We start from the raw sequence: 20,161 nt of genomic DNA on the forward strand, positions 1-20,161 counted from the left end.
TTTCTTTCTTTGGCTTTTGACACTTGTGTCACTAAAAAGAAAGACCTTCCCTATACCAAAATCGCTTTTTAAATTCACTGATATTTTCATTGCTTCTAATCTCATTTTTAATATTTCAATTTGGTCCATTTATAATTTTACTTTTGTATAAAAGCAAAGCAAAGATTGGCTTTATCTTTATCCATATTACTGGCCAATTATTCCCATGTGTTATAGAACAATCCATCCTTTCCTCTACTGATTTGAAGAATAAATTTTAACATGTACTAAATGTACTTATATATTTGGGTTTTTTACTGAAATCTCCACTCAGTTCCACTGATTTATTTCAGTGTCAGTCCTAAACTATTTTAACAACTGTGCCTTTCATTACATGTTTTAATATTTGGGAATAAGGCAAGTTCTTCTATTCACTTCATCCATATTTTTCCCCTTGGAAATTTTCCTAACTATTCTCAGGTTTATTTCACTACACAAACTTTAAAACCATTTTGTCATATATGCGTCTTGTTAGTAGTGATTAAAATCACGTTTAGAGTTGTCTTTTTATAAGTCATAAATAGTCCTTAGGTTTATTTAAAGCCATCTTCTACCTTATTTGATATTATAAATTCCTAGTTATTTAGTATCTTTGCTATTATAAATGTATCTTTACAGAGTATTATTTGAACACAAAAAAGCATCATGCTGAAATTTATGTCCAATTACTTTCTTGTGTATTCACTATATTACCATATTAAATCCCTCTCCTTTTCAACATCATTACATCATGTTTTTAACTTTTCAAATAATATTGGTTGCTATTTCCAGAATATCAAGTGTCAAGCAACTGTAATGATAGAGGGCATGATGAATGAGTTTTTATTAGGAATGTTTTAATGTTAAGCATAATGATGTGTCTTGACTGAAATTTCTTTTTAAAAAGGTTAAGAAAGTGACCATCTATTCCTATTTGTGTTTCTATTTGTGTGTGGATTTTTTTTTTTTTAGATCAGACTGTTGAACTTTATCTAATGCCTTTTCATCATCATTTGAGATCATTATAACATAATTTACTATAAGTTCAGCAGGTCAGCTTCAACATCTGATGAAATCCTGATGTTCTCTAAGGATGTTTATGAGACACATCTAGCAATGAGGATGACAGGGGAAGATATACAAAGCCAGAATATTTGTAGTGGGGCAGGAACTCACAACTGTGGTCAAAAGCAGAGTCTGAGAGACTTCCTTAATTCCTGTTATCCTGTTTCCGAGCTATGTATTAACAGGACAAAACTGCCTACAAATGAGGAGGATCTCTAGTCCCATACAGAACCAAACTCAGGGAAAAAAAACCCAGAAATACTGTTATCTACGATCACCACCATTCCTCTAGTTCTAGTTCAGTTATCCCAGTATCTTGTAACATAGGAATGTTTTCTAAGCATTCCTAAAAAAGGTCAATGAAGGCATTAAATTGCCTTTTAATAGTAAAAGACCTATTTAAGTGATATATGAAATCTCTCTCACAAATACTCTGCAGAACACAAGAAGTATATAACAAACTAAATATTGTGCATAAAATTTATAAGAAATAAGTGAAATCAGCCTAGTACAATTCCAGGTTAAAAGCTTTATGTGTTTTGGCGTTTACCTTTGAAAGTCCAGTGAAGTAAAGCAGTATATTTGCTTTGAAAATGACATCTTGGGGACTGGATCAGAGAAGAAGAGATATTATATTTGTCCTTTTTAAACACATATGCTTTCCATAAAGATTTTTGTCAGGTTCAAAAAGACAGAACTTCAGAAGTTTCAAGAGGGAAGTTCCTTGGATTGCTATGTCAGACTGGGCAGTAGGAGATCTTGTCTTGATGTTTGGATGTCAAATTTACTTTCTCTTCCCTAACTATGAAATCTGAAGTACCACCACACCAAGCCTAGTTACTCTTTATTAAATCACCCTGCTAATTTTCTTTTTTGTAAAACACTTTACTGTCTAACATCCCATGTGTTTATTACTTGCTTGAAGTCCACTCCCTTAACTAGACAATAAATACAACAACAAGCAGGACTTGGTCAGCCTTGCTGATTGCTGTAGCACCCCGAACAGTGGCTAGCACATAGTAGGTGCTTACTACATATTTCTTAAATGAAATGACTTACCTCATCAGTCTAAGTTAAACAAAACTCTCAGAAGAGGTCACAGTCTTTTTCAATCGGCAAAATCAAATAATGAAAATGTAATTCCCAGGAATCAAAAGAGAATCCTCAAGGAATGAAAGTAAGAAACACAGGCTTCTAAGGGAGCTTCGTTGCCCAGGACTGATGCATAGATACCTCAGGTTTGCAGCAGCAAACATCATTACAATTATTAGATTAACACCTGGCTGCCCGATAACACAGTTGCTGTTCAACAGCTGTTCCTGGTAAGGTAACGAATAAATCTGCTCAGTCATATAATCTCCTTTAAAGAAATAAAAATCAATAATTTTGTTTTCCATGAGTGGGGAAAGGATACACTTGTCACAAAAAAAGAGGAAAAACACAGACACACTCCAATAAGGGGGAAAAAATAGCCAGAACACATACTGAAGGACACTACTGCTCTTGACAGTACACATAGGATATAAAGAATTAAAAGTAAAAGTCATACTGATAAACTAAAAAGCTGAGGGCAGAGGTGATGAGGGAAATCTGAGATAGAAAGACCTTCTCCATCACATAAGCAAAAATCAAGTGTACTGAAAATAAAAGACAAAAAGGCTATATACTGCAGGTAAGGAAGATTAAAGTATGAGCCTGGATTAACCTACAACCCTCATGGAAAGATGGATAAGTAGGTAAAAAGGCTTCTTTTATTCTGCTTATAGAACACCAGACACTAACTACATTTGGCTATTTAAATTTAACTAAAACTGAATAAAATTTAAAATGCAGTCTTTAGTTGGACTAGCCACATTTCAAATGCTCAACAGCTACAGTATTAACACAGCACAGATATAGAACATTTCTACCATTGCAGACAGGTCTACTGAACAGCACTGCTTTATGTTCTCAGACATCCAAAAAGCCCTCCACTACAAAACATACACCCAGGTAATAATAGTACCCATCTGTTTTCGGCCATCAATACAGATATAATTTTAAGGCCACATTACAACAGCATACACCATATTACTATTAAGCCTTAATGATAATCTGAATACTCTACCTGGGAAATGAAGATTTGTGATCAATCTCTATTTTTATGACTTTTACTTCCCAAAATTAAAAAGAAACTAAAACCGGGGCGCCTGGGTGGCACAGTCGGTTAAGCGTCCGACTTCAGCCAGGTCACGATCTCGCGGTCCGTGAGTTCGAGCCCCGCGTCAGGCTCTGGGCTGATGGCTCGGAGCCTGGAGCCTGTTTCGGATTCTGTGTCTCCCTCTCTCTCTGCCCCTCCCCCGTTCATGCTCTGTCTCTCTCTGTCCCAAAAATAAATAAAAAACGTTGAAAAAAATTAAAAAAAAAAAAAAAAAGAAACTAAAACCTGTCTTGGATGTACAGTATCTGCAACCAGAGATAAATATCTATCCTACTGTTTAAATACAGTGAGTGTTAGGTTTACTGACTCAAAATCAAAGAAGAGTAAAAATAGTTTTGGACATACTTATTCAAAACCTGTATTTGTAATAACAAAGAATAGGCAAGAAAAGGAAGAAAAGTACTTCATTCACATCATCAGCAGAAGAAAAGGCCACATGGAAATAAAAATCCCTAGTCACATACCAGCATTTGGCAAATGAACGACGGGAATTCAACATACTAAGAAATTCAATCACTTATTTCCTACACAATCTACAGTTCCAAGTCAAAGTCTTTATTAAAAGACAATATGATGGTCCAAGCAAATACAATTTAAGAAAGCTTATTACATTAGGATACAATCATCTATCACCAAGACAAAATATGCTACATTATTCAGAAACCAAATAACCAAAGTTCAAATGATCAAATTCTAATATTGCTACATATGCATTTCTACACAAACACTAAAAATACAGCAGACTGGAATCACATCTGTTACTAGTTCTGAATCTGCTTCCCCCTACTTAAATACTACCCTCAGGCAAATCACTTTCTGGGAACCAGTTTTCCTATTCTAAAGATTTTTTTTTTAAGTTTTATTTATTGTATTTATTTATTTGAGAGATAGAGAGAGAGAAAGAGAGAGAGAGACAGACAGGGGCTGAGAGGAAGAGAGAACCCTAAGGCAGGCTCCACGCTGTCAGTATGGAGCTTGACATGGTGGCTCAAATTCATGAACTGCGAGATCATGACCTGAGCCAAAATCAAGAGTCAAACTCTTAACCAACTGAGCCACCTAGGCGTCCTGGTTTTCTTATTCTAAATAGTGAGAAAAGTGAGCAAAAGTTCTGAATATTTCACGTAAATGGCTAATAATGCAATTTAAAAAATGTTTAACTGCATGTAATCAAAAAGACAGCACAGTAAGATAGAAATTATATACCAGCCTCAAACACAATTACTATAATTCTGGATAATAGATACCCATAACCATGGCATTAAAGAAATGCATGGCCCTAACTACACTTCTGAAATATCCATGAAAGAACAATTATTGTTCGTGTTACAAGCTTATTATATTCTGATTCTTGAACATCTGTATGGCCTACAAGGTTGTTCAATTAAGCACAATATTCAAATGAGTACCATAGAACATTAAAAATCCATCCTATTAAACTGTAGATACACTAGTCAAAAAATGGGTGTCAAAGACTTCCATCGCAAAATTGGAAGGAGCTAATGGGTCAAATATGGCCTCTGAGAAGATGACATTTGTGCATTACAATGATCTTGAATTCTCTATTTCTTTAAGACTTATGGGGCAAGAAAAAAAATCAGTAAAAGAAAAAAAAGAGAGAGAGATCAGTAATTTATGATTTTCTGAGGCAAAATTATCTAAAGAACCCTGATTTGGATTTTCATTCACGAATCTACAAAAAGGGCAGTGGAGGGTAATAGAAAAGGAATCAAACATTCCAAATGGCAACTAATCCTTTCTGGTGCAGACTGGGGAGAATTTTTAAAAGTGAGGAAAGTGGAATAAAATTATCTGGCCACTTTCCTCAGATTACTCAAGAATACAGGACATGCATGTGGCAGCCAATTACCTGATGCTATTAGGTGAGCCTTCACTTTTCAGATATGGTTGGAAAGTAGGATCCAATCCCTGGAGTACTGAGAGCCATGAATGGAATTTTTTTTTCCCTATAGCTGGTAAAACATATTGGAAAAAAGAATGGATTAGGTCTGTACACTGTGTGGTAACTATGACCACATATAACATTTAGTAGTAGTCTAATTCATCAACTTTACAAAAAGTACTTTTACAATGTTCCATGGGACTCAGCTTTTTCTTTAGCTATCTCTCACCAGTACACATTAATTGCCATCATGAATTACTCTATTGTATATGACACTAAATTTAAGATTGAGACTAGCCCATTAAATATTTTCACCTAAAAAATGAGTCAACACTTCTTTGCAGTGTCTTTATATTTTTCTTTTTAAATAAATACAATGTTCTTATCCTGTTTTTCTCTAAAATTACTGTCAGAAACAAAGTTCCTAATATCTCCAAAAGTTCACTCACATAAACATTAAAGTAAGATCTCGATACGAAAAAATCTTTAGCAATAAATATAACTCTAAGCATTCTTTTGTTAACTGAGTCCGTATTTCATCAAATAAGACACTGACTTTATATATCACATAGATAAAGCACTGTCCAAAAAATTTTTAAATGTCATCAATTATTAGTCCCAAATTTTAAAATGTTAACAAATGAAAAAAGTGCCCATTTTAGAACTGACGACATTAGCTGTATGGATGATGAATGAATGAATGAATGAATGAAGAAACACTCTCTGAGCCCCTACTAGTAACCAACACTGGGAATACAACTGCCAAGCAACACCCTGGATCTATTCAGTGGGAAAGTTCATATTCTCTTCACCTGTCACCTTTCCATACCTATCTTACCTTGTAATTTAAGATCAAGTCAGGATGACTTCCTTGACCCCTGCAGTGCAAGTTATCTGCTCTTACACAAAATCTCACAGCTTTTTAAGGCTAGTAGCATTCATCAGGCATCCAATCATTAACTTTCTGGTGTCACTCTCTAACTAGATTCCCCTTTAACAGACATTTGTCTTTATCCTCTAAAGCAATCAGAACTTACTTATTAAAATCTACTGAGGAATTGGAGAATGTAACAAATGGAATGTTTCTGTGTAATAATAACCACATGGTATATTCACAGAACATATATGGTTACTCTAATAGATAAAACACTATTTATTTGAAGTTTAAGGGATCATTTCTACTTGCTATAAGCTTTACTAAAATAATTTTGTATAACGAAGCATGAAATTTTAATTTTTTTAAAAAATCTGAGCACTATTTTTAAAGAGTACCACATATTAATTTAAAAATAGCTCCTTTTAAGTACATAAGCCATTTCTTAAATATCAAACATTCCAAAAAGAATGTTAGAAGTGTCATCAGTATTCTATGATACAATGCAGTAATTTCAAATGTACCTAGAGTCATAAAAAGCTAAAGTTGAAAGAAGCCTTCATTTAAAGCAAAACTTATAAAGCAAGGTAGGCCTCGAAAACAACATATTCTGTCTATGATTTTTAAGTGAAGACCAAGGTGCAATACAGTTTCATAGATGGTGTGAGATCAACAGGCATGAAATAATCGGCTGTAAGTAACTTCTGACCACTTGAGGCGGTCCAGATAGTTTCCATACCCTTATGTTAGGATGTTTTAGGATATGCATCTGCACTGCCAAAATCAGAAAGAAAATATAGTGTACTCAACCTAACCACAAAATGCATTTGTTTTACAATATAACATAGGCAGTCTCTAAATTATGAAGGTACCAAGAATTGCCTAAAGCATTAAAGTTTTTTCTTGGTCATATTATATTATGTGTATAAATACATACTATTATGCCTACTACAGCATTATCTATTTTTTATCCCCATAAGCACTGTAACCATAACTTTTGAATGTTAAGTAAAACCCTTCAGGTTTTCAGAAGAGAAAATAATAGGCATTAATGTATAAAATTAATTTCTGATTAAGATTTTGAAATGTCACAATCCCTTAAACGTTTTTACGACTCTAAATTTTTAATTACATCTGATTTATTTGAATAAACAGTTCAGGGCATAAACTGCTGACAAAGTTTTTCAAAAAGGACCTAATTTTCCAATTCACTGAAACACTGAATAAACTCAATGTGGTCTAATGTAGTTTCAAAGCTGTAATATCTATGCTGCTTTACATTTACTGTGGAGGTTAAATATACACCTTCTCAGCATTAAAGAGGAGTATATGATAAAAGAATAAGTCCACTTGGCTAAATTTAACAGCATATATTACATAATTGTGACATTATAAATAGAGCCATCTAAGATTACCCTCCTTTTCAATGCCTCTATGGTATGGCTAACCATTCCCTCTTTTTTTCCTCTTCTCTTCACCCCTCCTTTTTTTAAATCAAGTTATAACCATATCTTGTCATCCAAAGGGATTACTGCAACACTCTAAGGTTAATTCTAAAAGAACAATCTTGAGGTTGCTTCACTATCTCCCATATACTTACAATTAAAGACCTGCAATAGTTAGTAGTTAGATCACCAGGACCTAACTTTTCAACAATAGAAAAGATTTAAAAAGCTAGATCCAGGGAGGCAACATTCCTGCTTGACAGACTAACTGAAGGTAAAAATGATGTTCAGCATGCCTCAATGGCAGTAGAAACAGCCTAGAATATGAGACATGTTATAAAGAGGTAAGACAGGGAAAACTGGGATAAATTGGGCATGTCTATGTTCTAGAGATCTCTAACATCCAGCAGAAACTCTCTAATGGATAGAACTGCTTGGTCGATTTTAACTTATGTGTACCTTTTAGCAAAGACAACATGAATAATAGGTCTCATTAATTTTCTTCAGTAATTTCTGAATTTTCAGAAATTTCAGAAATTTCTAATTTCATTATGAAATTAAATTAAATAGACTACATAGATGAAACAGTTCTATGCACAATCCCTGCTAAAAGGATATATCAGTATGATCTGAAAAAGATGGTACATTTGATACTGGCTAGAGCTAGTTGTCAAGAGGGGATAGTTCCCAGAAAAGTAGACTGTCATTTTCAAAAAAATAAATAAATAAACTTATTTATTTTTACTTATTTTGTTTTTACTTAAACAAAATCACACACACACAAAAACAAATCTAATAAGCTAAATAATAGGACTGTCCCAAAGTCAGCAAAGAAATATAGCACTAACTGTCTGGTTTGTCAAGGGGAAGATGACAGAAGATACTAGATAGAGAGCCAGGGTCACAATCTATGTGGGAGCTAGAATTAAAAAGATGAATCTACAGGTAAACAGAAGAAGTCAGTAAGTAAAGAAAGAATAAAATGACACTCAGAGAACTAGGAGAATATCCAAGAGGCCTATAAAAGAAACAGCACGGCCATCCTCAATAGCTGCCTAGTTCCCAATGGCTTTCCTCCCCAAGTAAGTTTACAATACATCTCCCTTCTCGAGGTAATTGGAGAGCCTCTGCTACTCACAACCACAAGAGTCCAACATAAGTCACGTGTGATAACCTCTTCCAAGTATTTCCCTTTTATTCTCTAATACGATAACTGTTATTACTGACTAAATAGCATCCTTTTCCGAAATGGATAAAAGCCTCCCTTTCCTATGACAGAGAACCCATTCCTTGTGGTTTGCATGGCTTGGTGTTAACCACACAACCCTCACCCTCCTCAAAATACACACACATTCACACTCCCTTTCTGTAAACTGGCTCGTACATGTTCCCACCTTCACACATGCCCATGTACTTTCTCTAAAGCACTTACTCTCCTACATACTTTCCCACATAAACAGGAGTGACTGTGACTAATGCTCAAGCAATCTGAAGACACATTCCATTAGCCTCAATGATGTGTTCAGGGCTGTGTACCAGGCCCCAGGTAAACCAGTATTAAGCCCTTCACAAGACTCGCATATAGGAATATCAATGGCCAAACTGCCAGGTCTATGGAGAAAAACCTACTGATCAACAGAGAAAAAGGCAGAGTCCTAAAGACACGCTGTATGTGTAACCATACCATCCTTGCTCATCAGGGCCAAGTCATTCTTCTCCCTTGAACTTGAGAGCTGAAGTCCTGAAGGAGTCCTAATATATACTTTCACAGCCCTAAGTCAAAGATTTATGGCAGACCAAGGAACTCATTCCTCCACTCAACTCTAGTAGCAGTAGTCTAAAGGACTAGGAATTTCCAATAAATTGACTTCCTAATCATGTAAATATAAAATAAAGTGAAAAGCTACTCAAGAATCCGAAGTTGAAAAGTAAAGACTATAATTGCTTCTTCCATCCTTCCCAAAGATCCCTCAGAACTGGCACAAAAGGGAACAGACTGGCCCACTGTTCAAGTTTCAAAAGCTAACATACCTTGCCAGCAAACATGTAATTTTCTGATACTAACCAAACATACTTTCACAATTCAATAGCACTTCCAAAATTATATTTGTCTCTGATTTATTTACTCTCTGTCTCTCTCCACCAAGCACTATGAGAGCAGAAACTGGAGGGTTTTGTTTATAGCACTTAGTATATGACAGGTGTGCTAGAATAGTTTAAGAATGAATGAATGTAAAATGCCAGTTCCCTTACTCATTCTTATTCTCAATCATATATTACTCTTGACTGACAACTCATTATCTATTAAGCACCCTACCTGATACTATGGAAGCTACAAAGATGAGATATGAACTCAGCCTTCCAGAAGGTAGTTCCTGGCCTCTGTGTAAACATGGACCCTTTTGGTTTTCTGATGAAAATATGAGCACAATATACCAAGAAAAATACTTAAACATATAGACTAAAATTTTGCATTAAATTTCAAGAGATTCACAAGGTAAAATTCCAGGTCTAGTAAGATAAATTTAAAAAATGATATTACAGGGGCACCTGGGTGGCTCAGTTGGTCAAGTGTCCAACTTCAGCTCAGGTCATGATCTTGCAGTCTGCGAGTTTGAGTCCCACATTGGGCTCTGTGCTGACAGCTCAGAGCCTGGAGCCTGCTTCAGGGTGAGCCTGCCTCTCCCCGACTCATGTTCTGTCTCTGTCTCTCAAAAATGAGTAAATTAAAAAAAAATTTTTTTAATGATATATATACGGAGTACTGCAGTCCTTTATTTGTTGATCTGAGAAAACTTAGAAAGGTGACCAAAATACAAGAGAAAGACCAAAGAAGTCTCCCAATATTTTCAGAAAATAAATAGTCATAAGTTGGGAGAGCCTGTGCATAAAAAGGCCAGGAAGGGATATCAATGTCTGTAGTTTGATGAAGCTGCATAAAAATCCAAGCGGTTTTCAATACATAAAGCATAAAATAGGATATTTCTCACTACAAGCAGAGAAAAAGAAATAATATTGGTAGGTCATAAAAAGGTGCCCAATTACCTCCAGGCTTTTAAAATGTTTTCAAAATTAAAAATTAAAAAATTAAATGCTTTCAAACCTTGCACTAAAATGTTTCATTGATTTAAGTTATTACATAATAACTGTAATTAGTGATCATTAAATTTTTAAAAAACATTAACAATAAGTAAAGTACATAAGGGTATAGAGAGAATAAACATGGGGCAATATAGCCTATATTCTGAAATTCTGAGGAGATATTTCTATTGGATCATGAGGTTTCAACCAAACTATCACCATCCTTCTAGGAACGGTTTACAGTTTAAGAGGAAATAACCACACGAGACTACTTTACAAACCAAACCTATCAGGTGCCAATAAATACCATCCTGTAATGAACAAGTTTTCTCCATCTGCAACAATAAAATGTTCCCAAACCTCAAGTAAATAGGGGTCCTAAGAAACTCTACCCATCTAATTGCACTTTCTACTCCTCTAAATGCAATCAATTAAAAAGATTTCAAGGGTACCTTGGTGGCTCAGTCAGTTAAGTGTCCAACTCTTGATTTCAACTCAGGTTATGATCTCATGGTTTGTGAGAATGAGCCCCACATTGGGCTCTGCACTGAGTGTGGAGCCTGTCTGGGATTCTCTCTCCTGCTCTCTCTGCCCCTCCCCCCACCTGTGTTTGCTCACTTGGGCATGCACACTCTTGCTCTCTCAAAAGTAAATAAACATTTAAAAATAAATAAATTAATAAAAAGATTTCAATTATGGGGCACCTGGGTGGCTCAGTTGGTTAAATGCCTGACTTCAGCTCAGACTGAAGATCAGGTCATGATCGCATGGTTCAGGAGTTTGAGCCCACATCCGGCTAGCTTAAAGTTGACACTGCAGAGCTTGCCTGGGATTTTCCGTCTCCCTCTCTCTGCCTCTCCCCTCACTCTCTCTCTCGGAATAAATAAATAAACTTAAAAAAAAAAAAAAAAGATATCAATTACTATTGGACAAAATTTTCTGACGTGTGGACAAACACACACACACACACACACACACACACACACACACATCACCAAGGTTGTAAATCCACATATGAAATCTTTTCTAAGAAAATTTAAAAAAAGTAGCAAACTAAAGTTAATGCCCAGCATGAACAATTTTCAAACTTTAGAGTTAGAAGCAACCTTAGAAACCTTAGCAACCAGATCAATCCTTGCTTTTATGTTAAAAAAAAAACAAAAACAAAACAAAAAACAAGGCATAGCAAAAGTCTGCCCAATAACAGGCTGAGAAGTCTTCAAATTTATGGAGGCAGATACAGGCCAAATGAGACCAGAATTAGTACCGTAACATCTTTTATAACATGCAAATTAAGTTTAAGAACAAACAGAAGTACTTACGTTAAGGAGTAATTCATCTTTTGTTTTAAGAGGGAAATTCTTATTTTCCTTCTCAACTTGTAAATCATCTTCTCCATCTGACAGCAGTGGAGGAAGTGACAGACGAGAGGACGATGATGAGGAAGATGATGAGGACGAGGAGGAGCTTGAACTATCTGAATCTGTGTCACTGTAGGGAGAAAAAGTTGAAAACTTAGTAAAGCAGTAGTAAAACAGTACTAAATTACAAGTGTTCAACTAGGAAATATCTACTTTACTATGTATTTACTGTTGCTGATATAATTCAAAAGCTAGCATCTCGAAATTGACTATGATTTTTGGAAAGTAGACTTTAATCCATTGGTAACATTTGCAAAACCTCTGCTATAACCCAAAACCTTTTTATTAAAATAGTCTCACACATCACACATTTGTCTTAATGTAATTATGCATGTGACAAATCACTCACAAAAGAAATCTCTGAACAAGAGACCTTTCTTACTACTCAATGACCAGAAGATCACTTAATTGCCAATAAAATGTTCACAGTTTCATGCAACTTGGGAAACTCCTGAAAATTACCAATTATGCTGACCACTCTACTCTCTAAAAACTCCCTTAGCCCTTGATTTCCACAGCAATGACCAGTAACCCTCTTCTTAAATTGCTGATTATGTCCCTCAGCACATTTTATGTTTTTAAAAGTCCATCCTCATTTCTTCTCCTTTGTCCTCTTCCCATGGATAACCTCATCCATTCCAATGATTTCAATCATCACTCCTGTATAGATAACTCCTAAATCATCAGCTTTGATACTGAAAATTCTAGGCTCCACCCCTTATCTCTGGCTGTACACTGGCCACTTCTGTATGAATAACCTACACTCACCTCATACTAGCAACAAGTTTAAAAAAAAAAAATTCTCCCTATTAAACCTGCTTCTCTCCTTGAGCTACTATTTTATTTCATTGCTTAGTCTTCAATCCAGTCACCATAGGTAGAAAAGTTGGAATCATTTTGAGCTAATGCAATCTCACAGTGATAAAATACTATCTTCAGATGGCAAACTTCACTCCTACTCCACTTCTCACTCCCATTTCCACTGTCACTATGACCATATTTGGGGGAGGTCCTCATTTCTCACCTATCTTTCTGTAATAACTGTATAACTGGCGTTAACACTAGTAGTCTCTTTCCACTACAGTCAACCCTTCCTTCTACTGCTGTTAACCCTCACCCTTTCATGACCTTCCCTCCTAATCAGTTCACACTTGCTTAAAATAAAAAAGAAAAAAACCATCCATGATTGGACATTAGATCTTGGGGAATTATTAATTTTGTTATGTGTGGTAATTGTGATTATGTAAGAAAATGTCCCCTTAGAGAATGCATGCTGAAACATTCAGGGAGAAAGTGTCATAATACCTATAAATGACTTTTAAATGGCTCATTAATGGGGCACTTGGGTGACTCAGTTAAGCATCTCTTGATTTCAGCTCAGGTCGTGATCTCATGGTTGGTGAAATGGAGCCCTGTGTTAGGCTCTGCCCTGACAGTGCAGAGCCTGCTCGGGATGCTCTCCTCCTCTCTCTCTCTCTCAAAATAAATAAGGATTTAAAAAAATAAAATGGCTCTGAAACTAACTTCTGAAATGTTAATAAGTATTAAATCAAGATGACAGCTGTGTGTTTGTACCATTCTTTCCATTTCTTTATTAAGAAAACACTAAACAGAGAAAACCTTTAAAACTTTCTCCATAAATCTATGCTGGGTACAAGACACAGGCCATGCTCCTAGTGTATTTCAGAGCCCTCTGCAATCAGGTTCCTGATAACCTTTACAATCCCATCTCCTGCCACTTCTCTAGCCCAGAAGCATATAAAACTTCCCAAATTCCCTTATTTTCACACCTCATGCCATTATTTGTGCTTTTTGACTGGAATGCCCCAGGGCAGAAAAATTCCATTCTTCTTTATAGGCTCAACTCAAATATTACCTCCTCTGAAGCCACCCCCTACCCACCAAAGGTACACTTATTTCTTTCTTTGTCTAGCACAGCGTTTTCTTTTCAAACTGCCTAGTACAGCCAGTCCATACTATTCCATAATTCACTGAAAAACAATGGACTATTAAGTGCTTGAAATTAAGACATTAGTCCTGGCAAGTATGGTCTTTCCTTCTGTTACCAGTGAACTCCTTCCCACTATTACTATTATCAGGAATCTTCCCCTCTATCCCTGATCATTCCCATCAGCATATCAAAACTCTACACTACCTCTGTTGAATTCCTCCAGCTATGGCCTCATTTCTCCCCTTAAAGTTTCTTGACACGGTTGTTGTTACCGCATGCTGTCTCTGCTCCTTTACTTCCCATTCAGTCTTTACCCCAAAATGGCTTCCATCACCACCACTCCTTGACAAGATCACCAACATTCCCCATGTTGTCAAGTCCAATGGACGTGTTTCTGTCATCTTAATTAACTTCTCAGCAACATCTGACATGGTTCCCACTGGCTTCCTCAAAAAAACTTCCATATTTTGGCATCCACTATGTTAAGGGGGTATTCCACCCTCATGTGGCTTCTTCTGTCTTCACGGCTTTACATATGACCTTCACTTGGGGCACCTGGGTGGCTCAGTCAGTAAAGCGTCCAACTTCAGCTCAGGTCATGATCCCAGTGAGTTCAAGCCCCGTGTTGGGCTCTGTGCTAAAACTCAGAGCCTGCAGCGTGCTTCAGATTCTGTGTCTCCGTCTCTCTCTGCCCCTCCCCCACTTGTTCTCTCTCTCTCTCTCTCTCTCTCTCTCTCTCAAAAATAAACATTAAATAAAAAATGTCGTTCACTTAAAAGAGACTAAACAGACATAACATCCAAATGCATTGTTTGAGAATCTTGTTTGAATTCTAATTCAAACAAACCAACTATTAAAAGACAACTAGCAAAATATGAATATAGACTGACTATTAGGTGATATTAAGGAATCAGGGTTAATTTTACTACATCTGATAATGACATGGTGGTTGCTTAACAAGTACTTTATCAGTCAGAAATGTAAAGAACATATAGGTAAGGTAACATGCTGTTTTAGATTTCCTTTAAAACTCTCAGGTTAAAAAAAAAGATAAAACAAGATTAGCGAAATAATGGAAACTGTTTAAGTGTGGTGTCGAGTACATGGGCATTCATTACATTACTCTCTACTTTCAACAAATTTGAAATGTCTGTAATAAAAAGTTAAACTAAATCCTATTTGTAATCTGATGTTCAACTTTACATCTCCAGTCAAGAATTGTCCCCCGAACTCTAAACTTATTATCCCATGCTTCCCTGACATCTACAATTAGCTGTCAAAGAAATCTCAAATTAACTGTTCAAATTAAACACTCTTATTTGTCTCCAGCCCCCATCCCAGATAGGTTACTCCCCACTTCACTAAACAGCACCACCAATGTCTCTTTGTCTAGCTCACTGCCCCATCTATTAGGGCAACTTCAAAATATTTAACCCAGACAACAATGGTCACATCATGGACTCATGCAACATCTTTCCAACTACTTCCACACCAACCATTGTTCCACTCATGCTTCTCTGCTCTCACTCTTTATTTGAGAGAAAGCGAGAGAGCGAGTGCAGGAAGGGCAGAGAGAGAGAGAATCCCAAGCAGGCTCAAAACTATCAGCACATAACCCGATGTGGGGCTTGAACCCACAAACCCTGAGATGATGACCTGAGCTGAAACCAAGAGTGGGAGACTTAACTGATTGAGCCACTCAGGCACCCCTCTTCTTTCACTCTTGAATCCAGTTCAATTCCTTCTCTACAGAGCAAAACTTACTAGAATATACACCTGAGAATGCCATTTCTCTGCTTAAAATTCAAAAGCTTCTCTAACACTTTGAATGAAAACTTTAACACGGCTACAGGGTCCTACAGGGTTGGCCTCTCCTATTACTTTCTCAATGTCTCACTTGTCCCTTCACTGTAATTCTCACCACCTCTAATTTATGTATTGATGTGTTTAGTTTTAGTTTTGGTCCCTCTATTTTATTCACCTATTCAGTATCCCACATGACACTCAAATACGTGTAGATAACGTTCAGTGTGGTCTAGTAACATCCTACAACCTTAAGTCCTCTCTCACCACGTGTCATATTTCTAAAAAAAAAAAAAAAAACCTGTTTATAAAATCTATCCAGATCATATAATAATGCTAAATAACAACGTTTCCCTAATTTCACGAACACGTGCTCCCTGCAAGAATTCTACGAATTAACAAAATTGTCAGGAGCCAAACGGGAAATGTCTGAAATCCTGTAACTGGTCCTTCCTTAACTCATCTGGCTCAAAAAAACACACTCTAAACCTGTTTGTTTGTTTGTTTGAAGATCCGACAAAACTCAAAATCATAAACGTAAAGGGACACACGCCAAACTGGTTATCGAATCCATCATCTTCAGGTTTTTTTTTTTACGATCTATACATAGGACCCTTCAGACTACCACATTTAAGAAAGAGGGATCTGATTATTAATCTCGGATTCACCACGCGATTTGCAGGAGAGAGGAATGGGCGGTCCGAGCTACTTGTCAACATGTGCTCAGTAAGCTTAGCTACCGCTCCTCCCTCCCTCCCGGGCCCACGCGAGAACCCTCTCAGTCCCTGGCCTCGCGCCTCCCCCCACCCTCCGGAGATCCGGGACCCCTAGGCACCGGACCTGTCCGAGTCTGAATCCGAGTCCGAGGTCTCTAGAGAGTCTGGGGTCCGCGCCTGCTCTGCGGAGCCTGAGCCGGTGACGCAGTTCCCTCCCTGTGGAGGTTCTGGCCTTGATTGCGGCGCGAGTTCTGGCGGCTGTTCCTCTGCAGGCTGAGCCTCCGCGGCCTGGCCGGTGTCCGGGGACCGCTCATTCGACTGTGGTGGCGGCCGAGGGTCTGGGACAGGTACACAGCTCGGAGACAGCACCGCCTGACCCTGGCTATCTCCCAAACTGGTGCCATTAAATTTCAGAGTTTCCAACTGAGCGGCAGCGGCCTCCACCACTTCCATGGCGTCGCGCCGGAGACCCAGTCGGATTCACCTTCAGGGCCCTCAGAGAGGCTCGCGGGTCCCTCGGGAAAAGGACAGAACAACAGGGTTCCCGTCTGTAACCGCGCCAGGCCCGACTTCCCGCGTTTCTGGCTAACTGCACGCCTAGCTGCCTGGAGACACGCCCCCGCCGTTTACTCAGCGGCACTTCCGGGGGAGCGTACGACGTGACCGGAAGCGATTGCGCTCACCGGGGGCGGGGCGGACCCGCGGGGCCCTAAACCCTCCGTTTCATTGCGTCCCCGGGCACCGTGGGGTGAGGGGGCTGGACGTTCCAATTATTGCATCTGGGACAATTCAACTTCAAGCTGAGATGCGAAGGAGGGCTTGTAGGGCAAGGGAGTTACCTGATTGCACGAGTCACTGTAAGTAAGAAACTTGAGCCAGCAGTCTGGAACAGACACTTCTAGTAAACTTCATTAAAGTTAAATCGATAGATAGATAGCAAGCGCGTTAACAATCATCTGAAAAAAATTACTCCAACTATTCCTTGTTTTTCTTCAAAGCACTCTCAAAAAGAGCAGTAATAGTTGACGGAATGTTGCTGCTTGTTGATGTTATGGTGAGATCTATATTGTAGTTGATGCCACTTAATAGAAAGGGTAGGATGGGACTAAAATGAACAAACTTAGCATGGAAAACTGTTTAGATCATAAGGAAGGTAAGCAAAAATTTCTTAGGATTGAGGCAGAGATCGGAATTCGATGGTATCTTTTTCAAAAAAAAATTTTTAATGTTTATTTGAGAGTGTGAGTGGGGGAGGGGCAGAGAGAATCTCTAGCAGGCTCTGCTCAGAGCCCGATATGGGGCTCCAAGCCACAAACAGTGAGATCATGACCTGAGCCAAAATCAAGAGTCGCACACTTAACTGACTGAGCCACCCAGGCTTCTCTATAGTTATCTTTTTAGAACTTCAGTTTAATGTATCAGCTCTTCAGGAATAATAAATAATAATCATTGTTACCATTTAGTAAGCATGCATATGTGCCAAGGACTGTGCTAAAGATTTGTCAGTTTTTTACTGAGAATATATCCTGTGCACGCCACATTAGCAGACCTTCACAGAAACATAAGAGTAATACATGGTATCTGATCTTAAGGAGCTTACGATGTAATTGAAGTAAAAAGGTCAATGCCCAGAAGATAACTAGAAAAACATTTGAAATGTGAAATACAGGATGCAAATTCAGCAGTCATAAGAAGTTCAGTAAGACTGGTAGGCTGTATCATGGATAACCTCCAAAGACAAGCAGGAATTTAAGCTTGAGATACCACTCATGAATGCAATAACTAAAGTTTAGTTCTCCCAGCTAAATAGACCTGTGTTCAAATCTCAGCCCTACCATTTCCTTATTGGTGTAATAGTAACCTGGAGGCTCCTGGATGGCTCAGTTGATTTTGGCTCAGGTTATGATCTCACAGTTTGTGAGTTTGAGCTCCACATCACTGTCAGCATGGGCCTGCTTGGGATTCTCTCTCTCTCTTGCTCTCTTTCTGCCCCTTAACACTTGTGCTCTCTCCTCTCTCATTCAAAATAAATAAATAAACTTAAAAAAAAAAAAAAGTAACCTTAAGCAGGTAGCCTGACTTATCAAAATCTCATTTTCCTTACCTATAAAATGGAGATAAAAATACTATCTCATATAGTTCATGTGAGCACTAATTAAGGATTTATACAAGAAAATGCCACATATCAAACACACATTAGTGTGAAAAATGGTTGATAAATAGAACAATGAACAAACTTAGGAGTAAAATGACACTTCAGCGACAATGATCTTGCAGAGATATGTGGTGTCAATGTGAAAAGAGAAGAAATTTAAGTCAGAATGTCCTAGCCAGATAAAAGTCTGTTGGATGGTTCCAGGTTAAATAATGAAAGTCTGAACCAGTGCTAGAGTCAATGAAGTAAAGAAAATTCCCAATATCAGAAGAATCAAAGTATTCTAAAATTTCTAATTTTTTTCAGTGTTTATTTGTTTTTCAGAGAGAGAGGGAGACAGAGCATGAGCAGGGGAGGGGCAGAGAGAGACAGAGACACAGAATCTGAAGCAGACTCCAGGCTCTGAGCTGTCAGCACAGAGCCCAAAACAAGGTCGAACCCACGAGCTGAGAGATCATGACCTGAGCTGAAGTTGGACCCTAAACAGACTGAGCCACCCAGGTGCCCCAGTACTCTAACATTTCTAACTGAGGAAACTAGAAAGAAGTTGATATTAACCAATACATATGGAGAAGTTGGAATGAAATAATGAGTTTGTAGTTGAACTTGAGGAAAAAAAAAATTGGACAGTTAATTGAAAATGCCAGTAGCATTTGCAAGTATGAGACCAGAATTCAATAGAAAGGTTACAACCAGGAGTAGAGGTTTATGAACAAATAAAATACCCATTTGTTCATTCAGTAATCATTTACTTAGCACTGCCATATATTATGCACTGCACTATGAACTGGGCATACAAGAAGGTGGATAAATCAATACAGTCCCTGCTCTTAAGGAGCTAACAGTTTAGTAGAAAAGACATGTTGGAAATAAGTGATAAATAACGTTAGTGAAGAAATGTATTATAGAAGCATGTACTATAGTAGTGGAATGTACAGATGGAAATGCTGAAGAGAGAAATTACATGTAATTTTCTGTTAAAAACTCTAAATATTTGCAGTCACTCTTAGAATAAAATCCATACTCCCTGCTCTGCTTGATCTGGCTGCTGCTTATCTCTCTCATTTCAATTCTTCTTTTGCTTTTTCCTCCCTTGTGCCCGTCATCTCACTGGTCTTAATCTCCCTTCCGCACACCAAGCTCACTCTTGGTATATGGCAGTTCCACTCTGCTCTTATCTTTTCTTATTAATATGGCTCATGTCTTGGGGCGCCTGGTTGGCCCAGTCAGTTGAGCGTCCGACTTCGGCTCAGGTCACGATCTCACAGTTTGTGGGTTCGAGCCCCGCCATCGGGCTCTGTGCTGACAGCGTAGAGCCTGGAGCCTGCTTCTGATTCTGTGTCTCCCTCTTTCTCTGACCCTCCCCTGTTCATATGCTCTGTCTCTCTCTGTCTCAAAAATAAATAAAAGTCAAAAAAAAAGTTAAAAAAATAAAAAAATATGGTTCATGTCTTCATTTTACTCATTTCTCTCACATATTACACCCTAGATAAGGCTTTCCAGACCACCCAATCTAAGAATACCACCCT

At 37.7% G+C, this 20,161-nt stretch overlaps 1 protein-coding gene across 1 annotated transcript in view; it reads right to left on the minus strand.

The window, feature by feature from the left end:
• The window catches only part of NAF1 (nuclear assembly factor 1 ribonucleoprotein), a 41,991-nt gene extending 25,049 nt beyond the window's left edge, over positions 1 to 16,942 (minus strand). The window contains exons 1-2 of the mRNA XM_049631269.1: positions 16,602 to 16,942; positions 11,909 to 12,077 (exon numbers count right to left, since the gene is read on the minus strand). Coding sequence (XP_049487226.1) covers positions 11,909 to 12,077; positions 16,602 to 16,930 — 498 coding nt within the window. The 5' untranslated portion in view covers positions 16,931 to 16,942. The remainder of the gene's footprint in view (positions 1 to 11,908; positions 12,078 to 16,601) is intronic.
• Between the last annotated feature and the right edge of the window lie 3,219 nt (positions 16,943 to 20,161).

The sequence above is a fragment of the Panthera uncia genome, chromosome B1, assembly GCF_023721935.1.
Source record: "Panthera uncia isolate 11264 chromosome B1, Puncia_PCG_1.0, whole genome shotgun sequence".
Taxonomy (NCBI): Eukaryota; Metazoa; Chordata; class Mammalia; order Carnivora; family Felidae; genus Panthera; species Panthera uncia.